This window comes from Pundamilia nyererei, unplaced genomic scaffold (assembly GCF_000239375.1).
Source record: "Pundamilia nyererei isolate P.nyererei 1_Seehausen unplaced genomic scaffold, PunNye1.0 scaffold00064, whole genome shotgun sequence".
Classification (NCBI taxonomy): domain Eukaryota; kingdom Metazoa; phylum Chordata; class Actinopteri; order Cichliformes; family Cichlidae; genus Pundamilia; species Pundamilia nyererei.
The window spans coordinates 453199-475342 of record NW_005187465.1 but is presented as its reverse complement, the minus strand read 5'-3'; the positions used below and the strand labels follow the sequence as shown (position 1 = coordinate 475342).

General features: G+C 42.1%; 1 protein-coding gene across 4 annotated transcripts; it reads left to right on the top strand.

Moving 5' to 3' along the window:
• The first annotated feature begins 2001 nt into the window (after nucleotides 1–2001).
• cxxc5a (CXXC finger protein 5a) lies at nucleotides 2002–21910 on the top strand. 4 transcript variants are annotated; one of them, XM_005735397.2, is made up of 4 exons: nucleotides 2002–2304; nucleotides 9634–9736; nucleotides 9831–10643; nucleotides 20726–21910. In XM_005735397.2, the coding sequence occupies exons 3-4, from the start codon at nucleotides 9849–9851 to the stop codon at nucleotides 20768–20770; spliced, it is 840 nt and encodes a 279-aa protein (XP_005735454.1). In that variant the 5' UTR covers nucleotides 2002–2304; nucleotides 9634–9736; nucleotides 9831–9848; the 3' UTR covers nucleotides 20771–21910. The 4 variants fall into 4 exon arrangements, with proteins under 4 accessions (XP_005735454.1, XP_005735455.1, XP_013766901.1 ...); XM_005735398.2 differs by having other exon boundaries at nucleotides 9634–10643; nucleotides 20729–21910; XM_013911447.1 differs by having other exon boundaries at nucleotides 9634–10643.
• The last annotated feature ends 234 nt before the right edge of the window (nucleotides 21911–22144 follow it).

The following is a 22144-nucleotide window of genomic DNA, read 5'->3' as shown; positions in this document are numbered from 1 at the left end:
AGCCACACGTTCACGTGCTCACATGTATATTCATCTAACATTTATATCTGCATTACATTTTGTTAGTCATAAAAAACACATGTCTGAGTAAAAAGTCATTAATGCTGTATACACAAACACCATAATTTATGAAGAGAGCAACGGCCTCTCTTTAATTTAATGTCTATTCCTCGAGTGTAGCTACAGTATAACTATCACGTGTTTAATCAAAGTGTAAGCAGGTTTATTGAAGCCAACTTTCATTCACTGTGAGTGCAATCATGATCATGTGGAACAGTGGATATTCAGTTTATTTTTGGGCAGCCTCAGAGAAGATAGACACCCAGATCTGGATTTTTAATTTTTTTTTTTGCCACCATAGCTACAGCCTTGAGTTCTCGATCTGAACCATGTTGCTTGCTTTGATGAATTGTTCATGCTCAAAAGAGGGGATAATCTTTCATTGACTAAACTCAAAAGCAATAAGAGGTGTAAAAAGGCAGAACGTAAACAATGTAGTGTAAATATATATTTGTATAATTTTATATATATTTGAATCCCCGTGTCACCAGAAAACGTGTGTTGAAATGTGTCTCCAATTAATTTGGTGAGTACTGGGCAAAATGATTACATGTGGTGTTTAAGTGCCGCTTCCAGGTGTCCACAGTAGATCCATTGTAGTTTTGAAAGTGACTAAAAGCGGAATGTACTAAAGATGCCTTTAATTATATTAATCCCAAGTCACATTAGGGTGAATCCCCGCTGCATTAACATTTCTTTGCTGAAGTGGAGAAGCTGTTAATGTCAAAATAACACACAGACACGCACACGTCACCCAACACTTCTTGAAGGGGATTTAATTTAATTTATGAGGAGTTAGAATGCAAAGTGAGACGCTCTTTTAAACAGATTTTCTTTTTTTAAAGGAGCCAATCGTTCCCTGGCATTTTATTTCAAATGTTTCCTGCTCGGAGAAATGTGTTTCGGAAGTATTCACGTCAGAGTCATTTCATCACGAGGCAAGTACTGTGGAAAGAAGCGCAAAAACTTCAACAAAGTCCTTATTGTCAATGTTTTCGCACGCACAGAATATGGACTAGCCTGTGGGTGGACACCTTTATTGTGACCGAGTTTAGAGCACAAAGACCGTGCGTAATTACGCATGTGTCGGCTTTTTGACTTCAGTGTTTACGAAGTGAGTGTCATGTTTATGAAAGCCGTAGCGTTATTTGTTTGCAGGAAGGTTGGCTGGCTACGGGCAGAGTTAGTCGAATACCCCCTCCTCTCCTCTCCCTCCCTCCCTCTCCCTCTCCTCAGCTGCCGCGATATTTTCCAGCTCTGGAGCCTCAACCGCAAAGCTCGATCGATTCGCATTGATTGTCCCTGACGAGCTGCTCCACTTTCTAGCCAATGTCAGCCAGTCTGCGATCGGGAAGGAGAGAAATGAAGGAAAATCTCTGCCGCCCTGGCGGTGTCATTTCCACACACTTGGGTTGGCCGCCTGCCAGCAGACAGGACAGTCGAAAAAGGCGGACTGGACTCTGGAGCTGAGGGAAAGGAAGAGCAACGGGGATGAGACTGATTTATGTCAGCGTCATTTCTGCACAACCTCTGTGCTCCAAATAAACACACTGGTGAACTGAGGTTAACCCCGTTTATTCTCAGCTACCCCGGATCCTTCGTGATAACGGAGATCACTCTTTAAATCACACAATTAAGCCCACGTGTCTCTGCTGTTTGGGCAAAAAGCAAATAATAATTGTTATCATGTCGAATACTACTATCATAGCCAATACCGAGTATCTGAAGACAGGATAAACACAGCAAGTAATCAGTCGCGTAGATTGGTGCTGTCAGCTGTGTTTATTTATTTTTGACACAGCTCTCGCTCCACAGTTGTCCTGAAATCACACCAAACCCTCGCTTTCGTTTTGTTGTTGCTTCGGCTGAAGTGCGCGCACCGCCGAAAAGTCCAGGTCGGTTTTTCCGCGAAGCTCCAAAAATCTATGAAATGTGTTTGCATGTTCCTCTCCGCAAGCGGGGATGTAGAGGTGGGATTGCAAGGACCGAGAAAGCTCTGGGAACCCACGCGTTCAGCCTCTGAGAAAGTACGCTTTTCCGAAATAACTGACGGTGAATATTTTTTTTTCTTTTCACATTTACCATTAACAGAGAGGCACTCTGTAGGATTGTGTTCTCGGAGAAGAAGCTTTTTTGCCTCCCCCTGCCCTCTTCTTTTTTTTTTTTGTCACCATTCTGCACGGCAGGCTGAGAGACGGACCGCTCGGACTGTGGGAGCCCTCCCCTCTGCTCGGATCTGCTTTGGTAGGTGCGAATAAAATGGGCCCGTGTTTGCAAATATGCAGATACATAGAAAAGGAGGGAGGAGGGGTTGGATGGAGGGGGGAATCACACTTTGTTGAAGTGTGCTGAAAGTTGGGATGTCATCTTTGCATAGGATCAAGTTATAGCAGGGTGAACCTGGGAGCTTCTGTGTGACTGCAGAGCATATGCTGGTACCGCAGATAGGCTACTGTGCTCAAACAGAGTCCGGGAAGAAGCCAGTTGTTTGGATCTGTTTAGTGATTAAATGATGAAGGGAAAAAAGCTGATGAGTTTAATGTGATAGGTTGAAGGAAATGTTTTACAAGCTTCTCCCAGAAGCCAATGTCAACAGGATTCATCATTTGTCTTTATTTAACAAGTCGCCCTCAGCGCCGATACGGATCGCCACACCACCGGAACAAAAAGTCCGCTGGTTTATTGTGAATCAGCTGTTAATGATGCGCGCCAAACTTGACGTTTACACTTAATGAAAGAAATGCCTGGACTCAGGTCACGCTTATATTTGACATCAGACTGTCAGTTTATGACTGAAACTTTTATTCAGCAGTCACCTCAAACCATTAACCGCAAAACGAATATCACAGTTTCTCACTGAGACCTGAAGAGACTATTGTTTCTTTTTTAAACATATACTATTCTTATATCTCTTAACCCCCCCCCCCCCCCCTTCTTCTCCGGGCATCATTAGAAAGTTCCCCGGCAGCGTTTCTCGAGCTAGCTGCAGATTTTACAGTCAACCCCCCTCCTCCTCTCTTCCTCACCGCCTGCAATCCGCCACCGATGATATCGCAGCTCCAAGTCCTCCATATGCTGGCGAATAATTTGAAGTCACAGTGTGCGCGGCGTGGTTGTTTTTCTCCTCTAACTTTTGTGTGCATTGCCTAATTAGGGAGAATAGAAACGCAGCAGGTTGTGGACAATGGATGAAGCCTTGAGTCTAATTATTGTCACCAGGCTTTTCTAACTCCCCCTGCCTTTTTGTGCGTGTGCGCCCGTGTGCGCGCGTCAGTCGATAGGAGGTAGGGGAAATAGAGTGTGTAGCTCACCGTGGACAAATAAAGAGTCCGCAGACAGCGCGTCTGAAAGGGGAGGTAAGGGAGGGAGGGAGTGCATTTGCGTCGCGCATCGCTTGAACGCATTAAGCTTTCTCTCTGGAGGTCTGGAGGTGTAGTCAGCTGCTCCGGAGTTCGTGGATGGACCAAATGATTCATAACCATGCAGGAAATCACCCCCCCCCCCCACCTCTGTCAAAAAGCTCACCGCGATTACCTGACACGTGCGCAAGCAGTGACGTCAGTGACGGAAACTTACCTAGGAGTTAGCCCACTTCAGATCCCGTGATTTACACACGGACGTGTGCACCTGAAAGTGTCACACAGCTTCGTTTTGTCATCTTTTTGTGATTTTTTTTCCAGGTTAGTTGTTTTTTCACTTCAGTTTTTAAATGTGTAAATCAGGGATGATCACTGGATGACGCAAAGTGCCGTAGAGATTCACACCTGGATAATTTCACGGCGCAGCTCCAGAAATAGTGGAAAAGAGAGACGCACACTGGCCCTAAATGCTCTCTTCCTTTCCCCCATCACCCATTGATCCAACTGGTCAATGACTGAACCAGCCAACCATTCATCCATCAGTCAGCTGGCTGTCACTGTTTTGTGGGCCGGCTTTCATTTATATACACGGATCCTCTCGCAACAGCTGGTGTGTAATCGGAGAAGAAAAACAGTTTAAAATTGTGTCTTTGAGGTGACAAGCCAGTCAGGTTTTAAGCTGTAACAAGCTGAGAGCAGCATCTGAATGTTAAATGAGCTGTTTATGTTCATACAGCAGTGCTGACAACTAGTCTTCCCTTTTTTATGGCGCTGTTAAAGTGCTACTTCATTCACAAATGATTTTCAAGCCTGAAAGTTTTTTTTTGAGGTTCCAAAAGAACCTGAAAAACTCCACTTGGTTTGTGTGCACCAGATTTTTGCTGATCAGTCATACACCTGACATCATGTGGGCTTTTGAATGGCTTTTACAACGCTTTGACACAGTGTTATGGGCAGCTTTGCCTCAGGTAAGATTGGATTGTACTGACCATGTGTGGCCTAGAAGAAAAAAAAAGTTTGACATTTCCAGAAATGTACTTGTTTGCTTTCTTGCCAAGAGTTATGGGAAGACTGATATCATTCACACACACACACACACACACACACACACACACACACACACTGATGAGAAGGAACCTATGTTATTGATCTTTATTATTTCTTGGTTAGAAAATCATCCTGGTAGATAACATCCACTTTTTTTTTTGAAAAGAACTAATATTTTAAGTCATCAGCTTAAGGTGCAAGTAGGTCACTTTTTGAACCTTTGGACTAAGTTGCCCACTGTTTCCAGTCATTATGCTAAGCTAATAATTTCCTTGCCCTAGGTTCATAATTACCCAACCATGAGGGATATTTTTAGCTATTTCTCAGCAAGAAATACAGTTGATCTGGAACATGTTTAGTTTGACTGTGAATCTAAGGTCACTGATACTGAGCTGTGAATTTAATGAAGATTGTTAATCAGGAATATCTGGATTAAGAAAAAAATCATCTTTACATGACGCCCTGTGTGACAGTGCACAACAGCTTCTCTTTGTATCACACTGTCATGTTTATTACAGTATAAAAGTATAGAGTTCAAATCAGTAGACTGGATCGGCCGATGATGACGAAGCGTGCACATGGCTCTAATTAATGTCCAGATTTTTGCCGTCTTTTCTGATTAAACAGCAACCTTTATAATCACATTAAGCGCCCCGTGTCGTACCTTTACTGGCTAGTAAATATTTTGTCAGCTGCACTAAATGATTTACCGACCACTGAAACCAAAATTTATTCTACACTCATGTATGCTTCCCCAGTTGTGCAAGAAGAGCTTAAAAAGGTGATTCGGTTTTGACTATAACAGTGAGGGTGTATCAAAACCAGCTCAAAAACACACTGATGTACAGTGAGGCTTGTCCTGTTAATCTGAAAGGGGCGACACCGGTAGTTGTCGGACCTTATTGATCATTTTTATTCACACCTTTATCCGTAATTCCTGTGCAGAATGTCGCGTGAAGATAGATTAACAACAAAAAGGAGAAAGAGAGCGACTCGAGAAGACGACAAGCCACATTTTACTCCTCTTTTTTATTCTGAAGGAGCTGGAAAGGAGGAGTAAGACTCATTCTGGCGTTAATATGTTACCACCAGTTACCCTACCAGTTGTAGGGGTCATGCCAAGTCACAGAAACTTCTGGTGTAAAGTTTTAATTCATTCCCCCTTAAAGATAACATTTGACCTTAGTATATATCAATAAATCTGTGGTTTGATGTTCATTAGAGGAGGTTATCCCTACTAAGCTGTATAGTCAGAGATCAGCTTTACTAACTTCTGACGCACACCCGGTCATTTTGTTCTGGAAACAGGCTTGAAACGTGCCAGAAATGTGTTCGTTTAGAAAAGAAAAACAGGGGTTATTCCTACTAGCCGTCCATTATGTAAATCACAGCAACAGGCCAATAAAATCACAGGAAGTTGAGCTGTATCATAGTTACTCAGTAGAAGATGCAGCTGTGGCTCAGCAGACAGTTCACATGAGGACATAAACCTTTTCTGTAAATGATGCGGTGAGGGGATCTGAAGAGCCATGATGCTGGAAGTGGAGGAGGATGATTAGCCAAAGACTATATGCCATGCTCAGGGTTTATGGTGATGGAAAGAGTGTGACTGATAGGGCAGTGAGATGGAAGGCAGATGTGTACACATATAGACACACACATACACACGCACACACAGCAGAGGAGAATGAGTGTGAGTCTTTAGATAGGTGCCCTTGCTGTCATTTCTTAGATAATGTGGTTGACCAAAGTAATAAATGTGCCTCGGTGGGCAACACACATCCTTTAAACATGTGAAATATAAATCTACATACATGTGTTTGTCATTTCGGGTTGGTTTCCTTAACGTCATCGATTTTTTTTCTCTTTTTTTTGCCATTGCACGCCATCATATCCGAATCGGTTAAAAATTAGTTGAATAATTGATTCCTGTGTTGCAAATCTTAGGACAGCTGTTGTCCATTATAATAATTTAACTCATATTTTACTGATTATTCTTCCATAGACATACCAAAAGTTTGCATCACCCAGAGCTAGAATTGTGGTTTTAACCATGCTTCATCGAGGGAGACGATTTAGCTCAAAGCCACGCTTGTCAAAGTGATATTTGAGCTAGAGTACAAAAACAACTTATGCTTACCTACGAATCCCTCTTATTAAATATCGTTAGCCGTTTCCTGAAAGGCGGCTCTGTAGTGTAGTGGTCTACACATTCACATAAAATGTAAAAGATCCCTGGAGGAGACACAAATCCCTTGGAGGTTGAATCGGGAAGGACGTCCAGCATAAAAAATCTGGCAAATCAAATATGTAGAGTGACACCTTGTGATAAAGGAGGAGCTGAAAGTAGCTTACTGAGACTCTAGCATCAACATACTGTATGTGGGTGTTGGGGGATAGGGGTGCTAAGCAAAGCAAGTCAGAAGTACTCATGAAAGGAATTGTGGTATATTTATTACAACTGAGCTCCTGTTTGAAACAGCCAATGTGTTATCTGAAAGACTTCCCTTTTCTTAAAAAAACAACAAACTAATGGTATCATTGACAGGCCAGTTACTGGAGCTGGTGTTCTGGTTGGGTTGCATCACGAGTGATCAGAAGCCATTTTCATGCGTAATGATTTTCAGCTTGAGGACTCATTTATTCCAGCAATTGAAAATGAGCCAGTTCATTAATTATGTGGGATACTCAAGTCGTTTAGCATATTTACTGTATTTAGAGCACTGTTGAAATAGATCAGCCCTGATTAACCAGGAAACTCTTCAGTTTTACAATAAGCTGTTCATATTTAATTCGGGATCGTGCGTTTAAGTTCTCGCTGAAGAGTCACAACTGACCTCTATCATAGCTCTTCAGTGCCATTATTTCATGAAAGCCACAAACCTCCCATGCACTACTCTGATGAGTTCATGTGCTGTTCGCACACAGCTGAGCAGAGGTAGCGGCAGTGAGGGGATGCTTCTGGGAAACTGGACCCCGGTCAGTGCTGTAGTGGGCGAAACTGAAACTATGGGGCTGAGGGGCTGCGGCGCTGGCTCTGGTTCGCTGGCGCCACATCCCCCTGAGCTGGTGAGAATGTGGGGGCTGTGCTCTTGCCTTTGAAGCTTTACCTCCCACTAATTCTGGCCTTCCAGTTTCCACACACTGCACAGACACCCCCCCCAATCCTCTTCCCCTCCCTTTCCCTTTGTTTCCCTTATAAGGACTTGCCCGGCCATTTCCTCAGCTTTTCTGTGGGAGGTGGTGTGCTTGTTTGTGAACACGGACAGGTCAGGAGAACAGCGGCGTAGTTTTTTTTCTCTTTTCATAGCAGTCACAGGAGTCTTACACTAAAAGCTTCTAGATGCATGTGTACTCATCCACTTTGTAGTCTGCTGTGAGTGACCCTCCTCATATCTCTTACCTGCCCGTTTGATAATAACACTTTGCCAAATTTTACTGCCCCACAGTTTTGGTCTTTAACAACAAAAAAAACCCCCAAAAATGAAGGGATGCTCCGATGAAAAGGACGGTCATGAGAGAAGCCTGGACTTCTGGCGTATTTTTTTTATCAGCAGAAACACCTGATATTGAGCTGTGTGAGAAAGTCTAATAACACAGATATTTATTTTCTCCCATATTTTGTACCAAATTGCTGTAACTTTCAATAAATCCAGTCTTTTCTTAAATGACTAAACTGCAATTGGGTCAATACATGCTATTTGACTTTCACTGCCAGATTGGTCTTTAAACACACCTGTACTTACATAACAAAGGTAATGATCAATTCTGGAAAGACAACAATCACAGAGAAGTATAAAATAATTTGACAGAAGTCACAACCGTGTTGCACCCAATGCAGATCAACAAGTCGACTTCACCTGAGCACCGTTCCACTGTAGGCAATGATGACGACATGATGATTCTGAGTATATTTTCATGTATTTTCAAAGGTCTTCAGAGTATTTAAGGTGAGAATGAAAAAACAAGAAGGTATAATGAACCTTTGAGTTGCAATTTGTGTTGTTTACCAAAGAAATTTCTGTTCTTAGCACAAGTTAATTGGACAATAATGAGATAACAATAAGATTTGGCTCCCTACCTTGTAATTTCTTTTTGTCGCTAACCAATCAGAGAATCTCCAGGGGAGCCGGTGTTTCTTCACCAGCCCAAAACGGCGAGGTTTGATTTTTGTAGTTTGTTAAGAAAAGAATCAGAATTAAAGCTGATTTACTGAGACAAAATTTTGGTCCCTCTCGATGGGTGATTTCTTTCTTTTTTTCTGCCTCAACTAAAAATGAGTTGGCTCTTTTCATCCGAGTTTTAATCCCTGCAGGTATTCATTTATTTATATATTATTAGAAGTGTTATTTATTGTCTCATAAGCTAATTACTATGCATCAAAGCAGCAGAAGTATTGGAAGACCAACACAAATAGTTCACATTTCAATAATTAATTCAATTATTTGCACAATATTACACTATACAACATTAATAAAATAATTTTTCCTGTTAAATTTTGTGCATTTTTATCATGTTTTGCGAGGCCTGGAACAGGATGTGAGGTTTGTTAATTTTCTAATTTATTGATCTTCACATGATCTCGTGTGAACCTGATGTCTTTAACGTAACAATAACATTTTTTAATAAAAGCACAAATGATTAAATATAAAATTGTAACGTGAAAAGAGCAGAAGAATCTAAAAGTGTTCACGAGTAAGCCTGAACGAGAAGAGCCACTCAAATCTGTTGTTCTCCTTAAGGAGCTTTATGCTGAGTTTCATCTCATTTCTCTGCTGTGTGGCCTGCAGTGCCGCCGTTTTGGTTTCTGTTAACATCATTTCGTCCACACAAGGAAGCTGGGTTTTTTTGTCTTTTAAAGCAGAAATTCTCTGTGCACTCCCAGTGCAGTACTGAGAAACACATTTAGCTTCTAGCTGGTGAACAGTGCAACATCTAGGATTTGAAGAGATGCAAATCAGACAAAAGGAAAAGCGCGGTGATTGATCAAATGAACTGAAGTCTTACAGTGAAAAAGAAACAGTTGATATGAAATGAAGTGTAAGGTGCTGTTATGTCAATATTGTTTCCCTCCCAACACACTGGTTCTTTGTACTTTTGAGTTGATTTGTGTTTCGGAGAAGTGATCATCAATGCATAATGTACACATTTCTCTCCCTGTCTAAAGTTTCCAGATGGCTCATGGAAGAGCGTGGATGAGGGCTGAGCAGTAGTGGGGACAGAGGGCTTCGAGGCCTGCCTGTCGTCGCCTGGCTGACTGCTCCATCGAGGTGAGGTACCGCTCTCACTGGGGCACAGAACGGACCGAGGAAAGGTCCCTCCTTACTCACCCCTGCCCCCTTTCCACCCTCACCCCCAACCCAGGCACATACGTTCTGGACCATGTCTAGCGGGCTATCGGAGGGTGGCCAGACAGAGGACCTGGAGCGGAGTAGCTGCAAACAGGACTCTCCTGTTATAGAGCGCCGAAACCGCAGTGGCATCATCAGTGAGCCCCTCAGTAAGAGCCTTAAGAACTCCCGCACCCTCTCCCAGTATACAGCGGTCTCCTCTGCCACCACCAATGGACACACAGACAATAGTGAGACTAAGAGCCACCCGGCCAAGCCTCAGCCCACCCCGCAGCCCCAACCCACTGTCTCTGCACTGACAGCAGCCAAGTTGGACCGAACCCTAGAACAGGTTCTGGAAGGACAGAATGGCCTGCTGCACTTTGCCCAGGCAGCAGCACTGTTAAAGCGAGCCGGTATGGAGCACATGCTCCTGCCTGGGGGAATGGGAGTGGGAGTTGGCGGTGGAGACGCAGGCTCGGGGGCTAGCGATTTGGAGGGTACGTCTGTCACGGACGCCGTAGGTGGTCCTGTTGACTTCCCATATGGAGTAGGGGGTGGCTTCCCCTTCAACCCGGGGCTTTTCATCATGACGCCGGCTGGAGTGTTTCTGGCGGACAGCGCGCTGCACATGGCCGGCCTGGCCGAGTACCCAGTGCAGAGCGAGCTGGCCTCTGCTATCAACTCCGGTAAAAAGAAGCGAAAACGTTGTGGGATGTGCCCACCTTGCCGACGGCGGATTAATTGTGAGCAGTGCAGCAGCTGCCGGAATCGAAAAACGGGCCACCAGATCTGCAAGTTTCGCAAATGTGAGGAACTGAAAAAGAAGCCCTCTGCTGCTCTGGAGGTAAGACAGTGTTTGTTATGATGTGCCATTGCTTTAGGAGGCCCTTCTGATGCAAAAGGTCTGATGCAAAAGGTCACTAAAAAGCTATTTGGATGCATTTACCATTCATTATCTGTAAAGGTAAAGAAATATGAGCCACACAGTTGTAATTATTGGCTTTAAGATTTGTAGCTGGGAAGTTAGCAGGGAAAATCCCAAAAGCTTTGTAAAAGTTGCCACAAAGACTTTTAAACTTTACAAACAAATCTGAGAATCACACTGGAAGGCACAAATGAGATTCATACCTGAATGTCCTTGCCCTTTAATGTGGATAGTACAGGGAGGCTTTTTGGTGGGGTGATGGCTCCACAAGCAGGAAAATGACAGGTGGTGAAGAGTGCGGTGGGTAAGTTCATGCCATGGGGTGTCTTTAATCTGTTCACCATAACTAACAAGCGCTGTGTCCACATTTCTTTACTGGAAGACTGATTCACCGGCTAAAAAACAAGCATGTCATTTTAAAATGATGCGACTTAATGTAGTTCCCTTTACTAAAGCACTTTGGATTTGATCCCATATAAAACTGCCTTGTGTGTTCCTCTGTTTAACTGCCAGGAAATGCAAATAAAATGGTGTGTGTGGAGGCAGAGTGGAAGTAATTGTGAATATGTGTACAGTATGCATGTAAGCATACATGTGTGGGCATTTTTGCGTATGTGTACACATGTAACAAGGTCCATCTGGCTACAGAGCTGTCATCTGGAGCACCAGGTGTCAGCGTGGCACATGCACCCCCACCTAACCCCCATCTCCTCCCCCCGGCAGCCTTCGCCGCCACTGTCCTTCTCTCCTGTGACACTCCTGTTCATCTAAATGGCACTCTGAACTTCCTGTCTGCTTCCGCCGTCACACTCAGCGGCCTAACTAACTCTGGCTGCAGTGACAGAATGACCAATCATGAAATCCATCTGAGCAGATGTTCCATCTCAAAGGAAATAAACTTTTGCGATCAATGCCTAATAGTGTCGCTTTGCCGTTACATAATGAATTGACAGATATGTAACCCTGTGAACCAGCGGAGAGGCCGCTGGTGTAATTGACACAAACTGGATCTATGATTCCAACTGGTTTTAGCTTTACCACTTTCGCTTTCTGATGTTGATTGAAGGTGACAGCTTGACCTCATCCTAGCAGGCTAAAGGTGTTCGGTCTCCACATTCTGACTTTGACCATCCAAAGTCAAACTTGATAGCATGTTCACTGGACACTTTGAGTAATGCAGACATTTTTTAGCTTGTGTGTACACTTTAATGTGACGTTAGAAAGGGATTAGCTTAGTTTAGCTTGTAGGTTAATATAGCTCTTTAGCCCTTTAAGATTATGTCTTGCTAAGCAACCAACATTATAATGTATAAGTAATATATAAAAATATATATATAAAAAAGTGCATAGAATCAAATTCTATTAACATCATCTTTACATTGTACTACATTCATAAACTGTGCTTTAGTATTCTTTAAAATGTCTTTACTGACAAATAATTTAAAGTCTTGCACTACATTCATTGTTACTATATGATGGATGTGAATTAAACTTTTGCATACAGTGCATTTATTACCACTTTGAAATAATTGCACGAGGGGGTAATGTAACTTTTGTCCAGTATCTTGATCATTTTCTGGAAACAGTCGTTACTGACTGTGTTTAGTGGACACACATCTATGGCCAAAGTCAGACATTTGGTGATTTCAGTGCATCTCCGTGAGCTGGATATGTTGACACATCGTTGCGGTTGCCTTTCACAGACATCTGAACTGATGCTATACGATTTATGTTAGCAGCAGCAATACGTTGTTTTTCTTGGTTTTAATTCTATGCATTAAACGCTGCAGTTTGTGGTGGCTTCTCAGGCGCTTCAATAAGTTTGTTGTGTTTCTTTATGGGGCAGACACACAGCGCTCTGTGCATGTGATTTCTTCCTAGTAAACATCACTTTTGCTAAACCCAAAAGGATTTCCAGAAAACGGCCTGCTGGACGTTTGAGGTTTTTTCCCTGTTGTTTATCTGTTTTCGTGCACTGCTACTCGTCCAGACTAGTCCAGGTAACTTCAAGCGACGTGGTGCAGGGAACATCTGTGATTGGTACGTGTTGAGCGCTGATAATATTGCTCAGTCACGCTCATTGAATGGTGGGAAGACAGAACTGTGATCAAGATTACAATTGGATTGATTGTGTGGCCCTAATTTTGTCTGTCTAAAGCAAAGGATGAACTCATGAATCTTTTTTTTCTTCATTCTTCCCCTTTAAGTCTGCACAGAGAGGTACTACTACTACTTATTTCCTATTTCAGGGCATCACAGCCAGTAATGCTGTCTCTGTCTAATGAGCTCAGTCTAACCAAGTGCTTTTTATTATAGCCATGATATAGAAATACCTAAAAAAAAAAGGAGAGAAGAAGAAGATCAGAAGAGTTCGTCCATAACAAGGTGGAAACCTCCCCAAATCCTATCCATTGCAATGCTCGTCAGCATGTCAGACTGAAAAAGGGCTTCTACTGTATGTGTAATTTTAAAGAATAGTGACTCAGCATTGATTTGATCTTATTTATCCTTAGAGGACTAACTGATTCTGTCAGAGTGGAGGTTGTGCCTGGTTTGACTGACTTGGAGCTGGAATTTGTAGTTTGACAGCATCCTTGGCAATAGTTTGTATGCAGCGTGTAAATAAATGTAAAAAAGAAAAATAACTGGCAACATTAAAAAGTTTACAGAAATGCTAATGGAGTAAAAACCTTTTACAAACATGCCATAACTTATTACTGGCCCTTCCGTGAGCTGAAAGTGTGAAACTAACCTGGTCAGACACGACCATTGTTAGGGGAAAACAGCCAGATGTTCCCTGATGCTGAAAATCAGACTGATCTGTATGAATATTATCATTTTGCTTTTGCCTCTCGCATTGTTCAGATTCAAATTGATGAGAAGATCCATTTGTCTTTGTCGATGATTCACCGAAAATGGTGAAATGTGTCAGCTTGCTATGTAGGTGGTGCGGCTCAATGTCTCTTAGAGAAAAGGATTTAATTTTAATTTATGATTTGCAATTGATGTTGTCATGGCAGTTAGCCTAACACCAGTTGTTCACACCGCGGATGCCAAACCCGAGGGGATTGGAATAATCACGGTAGTTGACGGAAGTCGTGTTGTTTGGAAGGGCGCAGCCCGCTGATGTTCCTAGTGACCACCTCACATAAACCTGTCAAAGCTTTAAGTAGAATCGCACTGACTTCAGTAATTACTTGCAACTAATTTATTTAATAACCCTGTCAAACTGTTTCCCCTGTTTTTTCTGACCAGATATGGGGAGGCTAATCTTTTATTGCCGCTTAATTAAATGTGAAAAATAATACAGCAATACAAGAATAATGAATATTGTCAGCGTCTCCTATTACATCATCTCACGATAGCATCTGCAGAGCAGCGTAGTTGACCAGAGCACGCCGTGTGCTTTCAAAGTCAAGCATTGCCTGACCTAATCCATTAGTAGCTGGAGTAAACATGAAATGTTGTCACTTTTCACTTCACTGAATATGCCACAATAAAGTTGGCCGGTACATCAGATATTAAATAGAACAACAAGTGCTTTGTTGTTGTGCAACAGATGAAGTCTGACTTCTGTTGAACAATGCTTCAGTGCCTCCTTGGATGTGTGAATATTCCTGCAGATCCACAGATGCAGCAAGGCTACATTTGGGAAAAGGTGGGAAACGTTCATGATAAGGTGACTGGCAGTCTTACAAACTCACATTTTTTTTAGGTAATCCCTCTGATGCTGCTTTATAAACCTAGTGGTCTTATTAATTCAAAGAGGTCCGTGAGCTGTTATGCCTTTGCCCTGAATGTTATTTGATATCTTTTCCCTTGGAGCAGAGCTCTGCCAGTACTACAAAAGTTTCATTTTTGTCTGTCTTTGTTCTTAAGCCTGCAGATCTTGTTTAGCAGGTGATGAGATCACAGATCAAAGCCCGAACTGCACTGTCAGAGTGTGATGTCATCAGTACATCACACTCTGAGACTGAGATTCACGAAGGGGAAATCATGTCAGAAGAAAGAGCAGAGACTCAGCGTAATTCACTATTTCCTGTACCGACTAGATGCTGTGAAAATGTGTTTCACGCAGTATTTATTTAGTTTTTAAACACGGGCTTTAGAAGAGAACTTCCTACTTTCCATTAATGCATATTCAGGGCAACTTGGGAAGCACCTGCGCCAGAACAGAAGATCCTCCTGGCTTTCACAGTCCACAGTGAGCTGCAGTGAGCCTCAGCTGTAGCTCAGACAGCCCCTAAGTGTCACATTTCCTTCCAATCAAAGATAGTGCAGCACATCCCCGTCTGCTGTGGCTTTAATACTCGGCGCACAGTTTCTAAAAGAGCATTATGTCTTATTTAACACGTTGCGCGGTCAGTTTATCAGATGGTTTTGACTGTTTTTTCGGCTCGTCTATGTGTGCGCGCAGCTGCAGCTAGAAAAGACTGGCAGAAATATCCTGGCTTCGCTTCCCTGAATTTGCATTGAAAGGTTTTTCTTCTCGTGTTTGTACCGAGCCTATGAGCGTATACACGTCGGTACACAAGTGCAGTCCAGCAGCAGTGTGCTTATTTTAAGGGTGTTGACGGTTTCCATTGAAAGCTCATGGCAGCTCAAAGAGGAGCGTAAAATTGGCAAGTGAGGGGGAGTCAGTATGCTGAGGCCTTTGCCACCTCATAGCTCACTGGCTGAAGGTGTCTGGATTTATTCTGGGAATGTTACATTTGATAGAAATAAGTGGGAAGGCAGTTCCTTTCTGTGCTATGTCTGAATACCCTCAAGTGATGTAAGTCTCAGCGATGCTGTTTGGCATAAAAAAAGTAAAAGGAAAGCCGGGGTTAGGAAGTGTACTTTGTTTTTACTTGAATGTCATTGTGTGCTTGGGATGTACTGTACTGGAGTGTCGGGACTACTTAAAAGATAAGACCAGCTGTTTTTTATGTTGTTGTTTTTGTCTACTCATAGAAGAGCCTGTTCTGTTATGAAATTCAGTGGTTGTGTGCTTCAGATGCAGCTAACACCTAAACATACAAGTGTTTTCCATTGGGAGCCACTTTGCCAGTATCAGACGCTGATATGGGAGTAGCATATTCCCTCATGGTCTTTCCTGGCTCTCAGACACTGTACATCAGGCAGTCAGGACAGCAGCGACTCACACAAAGTGACAGGCATGCAGACTGACACAGAGACACATGGGTGTGTGGGCAAGTTGCTGGTCGGGCAGAGGGACAAGTCAGAGTGGACAGTCAAGGGAGAGTTAGGTACAACGAGAGAGACGAGGTTTTCAGGCAGCCAAGGTGTCGTACTCACTGCTGCTATAAGCGAAAAGGACCCAAGAGGCCCCGGGGGGCAAAAAAAAAATCTTGAATTTCACAGAATATCCCAGTTACTGCAACTTTAAGCCACATTTATTTTCCCTGAACTGCAGCATTCTCTTTCACTTTAACTTCACAATACAACTACCTGACTGACTAATGGGCAATAACCCAACCAATAGGCTGGCTTCTTTCATACTTAAAAAAAATGGTCTGATTGCCTTGTAGGCTGTATTTAACATTTTATTAAGTCAATCTATAATATTGCTTCTGCTGTAGCATTTCCCACTGAGTATTTTTTTAGTATAAGATATAAAAGGTAGATTTAATCAATGCGGCGTAGTATTGTGTGCATCCATTGCTATAATCAGTCTAAAAAAAACAATAGAGATGTCTGGTCGGGCTACAGAGGACGGACGTCTAAATTGATGGTTTTGCAGTCAGATCTCTATAAATATTGTTGAAATTGTGCACATCGCATGCAGAAAAAAATCTGACACTTTATAACTTGATGTTTGTCTAATATTTGGTCTAACTCGCGATGAATGATCAGTACGTCTGTGGTTGTAGTCGGCTGTAAATGTAAATTAGCCATGGCTGATATCTCCGAAGGGCCCGTAGTAATAGAGGTAATGTTGCCTTGCTTACATCAATGTCCAGCTCAGAAATTTAAATACAGTAGTGTTAAATATTTTTAAAGTAAATGCTGGCTGGTTAAAACAATTTTAAGACATATATGTTATACACAACAACACAACAAAATCTTCAGGTGTCTTACAGATGAATATTATTGTTTAGAAACACTGTTGAAAGAGCCACAATACGTAGAGGCCTCTAAAAATCTTTCAGTTTAAACGCAGCTTTAAGATAGATGTCCATGTGTCTTTTGATCTGGGATTAATGGCCGTGGGTCTGATGGGTGAAAGTTAAGATGAACGTTGAAGTCAAACGTTAGATGATGAGTAGAAAAGTAATCTGCACCTATTTCGCAACAAAAGGCAATTTAACCACGGTACTTTGGACCGGGTAACATTTACATATCATTTTCAACAAACCACAGGTGTGAACTGCATCAAAGGATTCACGCAGAAGATTAAGATATAAATCGTGGTATCTGCAAATCTCTCCTGCGCCACCTCATGAGCTGCTCGGCTTACTACGAGACATGATTGTTTTGGAGGATGCCCCAAGCAGCATGCCTTCAGTTGGCATACATTACAACTATTGGAAGTTTGCCCCCCAGACGTTGTGCTTTAGTAGTTTCACATCTGTTAAAGTGACATATCTGTAAAACACAACCTTTAGGGCAACATCTTTACCAAAATGAAGACGGGACAGGAGACAGTCAGTTTGCGGGAGTCCCCTGGGCTTTTTTACATACTTGCAGGATCCAACCATGAGAGTGGTGCACATTTTCATATGTAGCACAAACCTGAGAAAATATTTGATAAATTAGTCTGCCCCAGACATGGAGACAGGATGGATGAGGATCTAATAATAAATATGACACTGTGTAGTCACAGAGCACACAGCTGTTAGCTACAGTTAAACTGCAATCCTCAGTAAAGGTTTGATGTGTTTCCTGAACTCTAGTAAAGTGTCTTTGAAGGCATCGCTAATAAAACAAAATTAACTATTAAAATGACAGAATAACAGTTTAACTGAAGTTAGCAACTCCATATTCCATGTCTGAAGAAGACTTTGGTCACATTATACAATTAATAAGTAACTGAGATGATAATCAGCAGACAAATCAATGAAGACAACAACTGATTATGTCAGTGCATGTGTATGGTTTAATAATAAATAATAAATTCAAGGCCTTTGGGTTGATAGATCAGATTGTGTTTGTGTAATTACTCCGGTCCTGGCTGCGAGATGTGTTTAGTGGTCAAGTAAGAGGAATCGTATCAAATGTATTTACAATCAATCACAATCGACTCTTGGAAGAGAGCGCTTGCTTAGGAAAATGCATCATCGCCTCAGCCAGACAAACAGTGAATCTTTATGCCAGCTGGAGGTCATTCGCGGTTTTTGACTCAGTTGTTTTAAAGGTTCTTTTCTTTTCTGGTCGTTGTGAGCTACAGACGCTGCAACATCCCACATGTGCAATTGTGTGCAGAGATGCTTTGTGTTTCGTTCCTTTTTTTTTTTTGTGGGTGTCTGTGAAAAAGTAGTGAAAACTGTTGATGATAAAGCAATGAGAACAATAGCCAGAACATTCACCGGTGCCCTGGGGCCAAAACATGATTTCATGATAGGTTAAACTGGTTTCCGGGGATCAGTAACAGATAACAATAAGCACCGTAACCTGAGCTCTCTTAAAAAAACATTAATTTCATTTGACTTTTGTGGTATAGTCCACACCGGTAAGACAAATGTGCATGCATTGTTCGAAAAAACACATCCATCGATTTTTAGTGATTGGCCACTTCACACCCACAGATCCCATCTGTTTGAACCTTTGCAATCAGTGTTGGTGAAAAAGGGGGTTTCTATTCCTGAAACGCTGCCATTTTTCCATTGATTGCACATGTTTAATAATGAGGAAAAACGGCGTTTACAATTCGGTCGAGGGATGTGTTGTTTTTCCCTCCGCACACATTACGTCATGGTCAGTCTAGCCCCTACCAGATTTTTGACATCTGCGACAGTGCCAGATGTTGCTGTGTCCTCTGTCTGTCTTCTTAACAGCTGAGTACCACCACAGAAAGGTCATCACAGAGATGGATGAGAGGCTAGCACACTTTAACACACGGATCATCAAATCATCTTAGATGTACATTGGCTGTTAACCTCTGGGTTTGTGGATTGTATTAATATTCATTTGAGCCAAAAAGGATTTGCTGACAGGATCAACTGAAAGCTGTAGGGAAAATTTAGGCTATACCCAATTCAAACCTGCATCCGTAAACATGAGAAGTTGAGACGTTGAGAGGCAGAGCTACGAGCAGCGCCGTGATATTCTGTCAGATTATTCCTGTTTGAGTCAACATCACAAATAAAGCACAGTGTGGGTTATATTTGGCTGGGACCACCAGAATAATTACCTTGTTTGAATTCTTTTTACCCAAGCAAAAGTGTTTTATTTTTGTCAGCGGGAGTTAACTTTCAAAATGAAAGTACACGAAACCTGTGGAGCACGAACCCTGCTGTCATTCAGTTTCATGTCCAGATATGAACAATAGCAGTCAAAAGAACACTGTACTGCTGATTCAAGGGTAGAGGAATGGTTTAAGTGGGCCTGAAAAGTAATTAGAGCTGGCATTGTTTCTGGTTTCAAACAAGCTTCTTGAACTAATGGGCCATTTGCTGCCGAGCTGCCATTGTTGAAAAACTTGTAATTTCACTGCAGCTGTGAAAAAGAGCTGCACAACAGTTTACCGGAAAAAAAAAATCAAGTCTGATTATGTTCAGGTTACAAATAATTTTTTAATTTGAATTTCATTAGAATCGAAAAAAATTGTTCTGAGGGGAACTATAAATATGAGGCCGGTACACACCCTTAGTGCATCTTTTGTTTACTTTTCCGTGTCATCACGAGCACGTGTGTTTTTGTGTTTGCACTCGCAGTATGCACGATTCCTTATGAAACCTTCTGCTGTTGAGTACTGATGGAGAAGTGGAAATGAATCCAGCGTTTATGAGAATTTTAGTTCAACGGTCTCGCTGTTTGGTGCGATTTCGGGGGTGTATTGTGAGTGTCGGTTAACGTGCCGCTGTGTGTGGAGGTGTGTGACTGTACTTGAATACATATTGGTTCGGTGCGAGAGTGTGTGTGGGTGCATAAATGTTTCCCGAGCTCCTCCTGCCTCGCTCCAGGCAGAGCCGGCCTAAAGGAAGAATCCGTGCTGCAGAATCGAGTTGCACTTTACAGGACGCCAGCCGTGCTGCGGCTCCAGGGACCCGAGCTGCTCTCTATCTCCCGACTGGCAGGCTGCTGCTGAGCCCTGCAGCTGCATGCATGTGTGCCACTCCTGCTCAGTTCAGTCAGGCACACAGATAACCACAGCGAGCGAGAGAGAGAGTGAAGGGGTGGGGGAGACGGGAAACGGCATCATCATTGATGATGGTGTGGGAGAGCAACGCGTGTGGTGGCTAAATAATAAATGTGGCATATTGGGTTTTGTGTGAAGCCAGGACTGAAGCCTGTTCCTGTGGTGCTGCCGAGGATAAAGATGTGAAGATTTCAGACCTAGTCATCTAGGGGTGGGGGATGGAAGTGGTGGACGACTGATTAGCTGCTAAACTTAATTTACATTAATCATTCCAGTCGATTGTCAATTGGAAATACTTCACCTTCATCTCAAGTTTTTTGTTTTTTGTCCTCGTCTTTTGTATGACTGGTGTGAGATTGCTAATTGAATCTCAACAAGTTGTCACACTATGGCCTCTGGTAGCAAACAATTTTACTTCATGCATTAAGCAATCACTGTTTCATTAACTAATCACTGGTTGGTGCCCAAAAATGAGGCAGAGGAACTCTCTGTTAACTGGAGGGAAACATTAGACACGCCTCGATTTTCAAGTTTCGAAAAATGTTTAGCAGTTAAGTGGTGGACTTGACATTATCTTTGCAATGCCAAATAGAATGTGTTGCTTTTTATTAACAACTGCACCCGCATCTTCTCTCTGCTCCTCTCCTCTCCCATCCCCTTCCCCCCTTTTTCCTCCCTCTTTGTCTTCTGTTTCTCCAAGAAGGTGATGCTTCCTACAGGAGCGGCGTTCCGGTGGTTCCAGTAGGACTCCTCCTCCTCCTCCGCTCCCTACCCAAAGCTCTGCCATGAAGTGCAATGCCAACTCCTGGATTGTCTCCGGAACAGACACTGGCTAATAAACAAGCTAGCAACAAATAAAATTATAGAAAAAAACCCAACAAAAAACAAAAAAACGAAACTAAAAGCAGAAAAAAAAGAGGAAAAAAATCAGCCGGATAATGGATGCACCTACTTATTCCTTGAACCAAAAATGAAAACGTAAAGAAAAGCATCTATGGCAACTTTCATTCCCTTTTCTATGTTTCCATTTTGGTACCTTTTGTCCTTATCCCAGCAGGTTTTTTCTGTCGCTTAAACATGGAACTGCTCATTGCCAGAAACAGAAATGACGGACTGAGTGTGGACAATCAACTAATTTCTGTGTTTGGTGTTAATGTTGTTCATGTGTGGAAAGATAAAGTACTTGTGTAGAGAATGTAAATTTACAGCTATATTTTAAAAACTAGTGGCTAATGGTAAACATTATTGTAATTCTTCACCATTATGTTACTCAAAGCCCTCGTCTTCTTTATGATTTCATTTTACTTTCCAGAAAGATTTAAGTGGTTGTCCTTTGACAGTCAAGAAAATGTTTCAAATTGTGGTGCTGTCCATTTTGGATTGTAATGAAACTTTTAAAAAAAAAGAAAGAAAAAAAAGTCATGTTAATGGGCAGATCACCTGAGATTCTTCGCTGGCTTGAAGATGTTGTTCGCCAGAGCCGTCACTACTGTAATCTCCTCAATCAGCCCTCCTCTGCATTTCCAAACTGTTCCTTTAGTGAAACTGGCAGCCTTGTTACTGTGGCCCTACTGAGCATGTGCCAATACTGCTCAGGGCAAAAGCACTAAGAGACAGCACTTGCTCTGAGTCTACCCTACTGAAAGCACTGGGACAAGCATTTTTTTTAAATTTATTTGTTTATTTGTCATATTTTTATGATTTAGTTATGTTGCTGGGTAGCTACAGCTTTTAAAAATAACCAATCTTTGTATTTGTTTAGAAAATTGGACTGGTTTTGTGAATAAAAAGGAATGCATGTATTCGTGTCAAAATTTACAAATCTGATGTTTGTCTACTTGTCTATTTGCATGTTTTTTTTAACAGCTGATTTTAAAAAAATGGTTGGACTGACAAAATAAATATTAAGGATACATTTTCCACAAATTAGAAGGAAAAAAAAGTTTCCTTTTCTTTTACAATTGGACGCTGCAGCATAATTTTGACTCAAACACAGCTCATTAAAGTAAATCAGGTGGTGGTATGAATCGCTAAGATGTTCTTGGGTTGACTGAGATCTCTTTTTTACTGCCTATGTAATACACTATATGGACAAAAGTACTGGGAAATCTACACATGA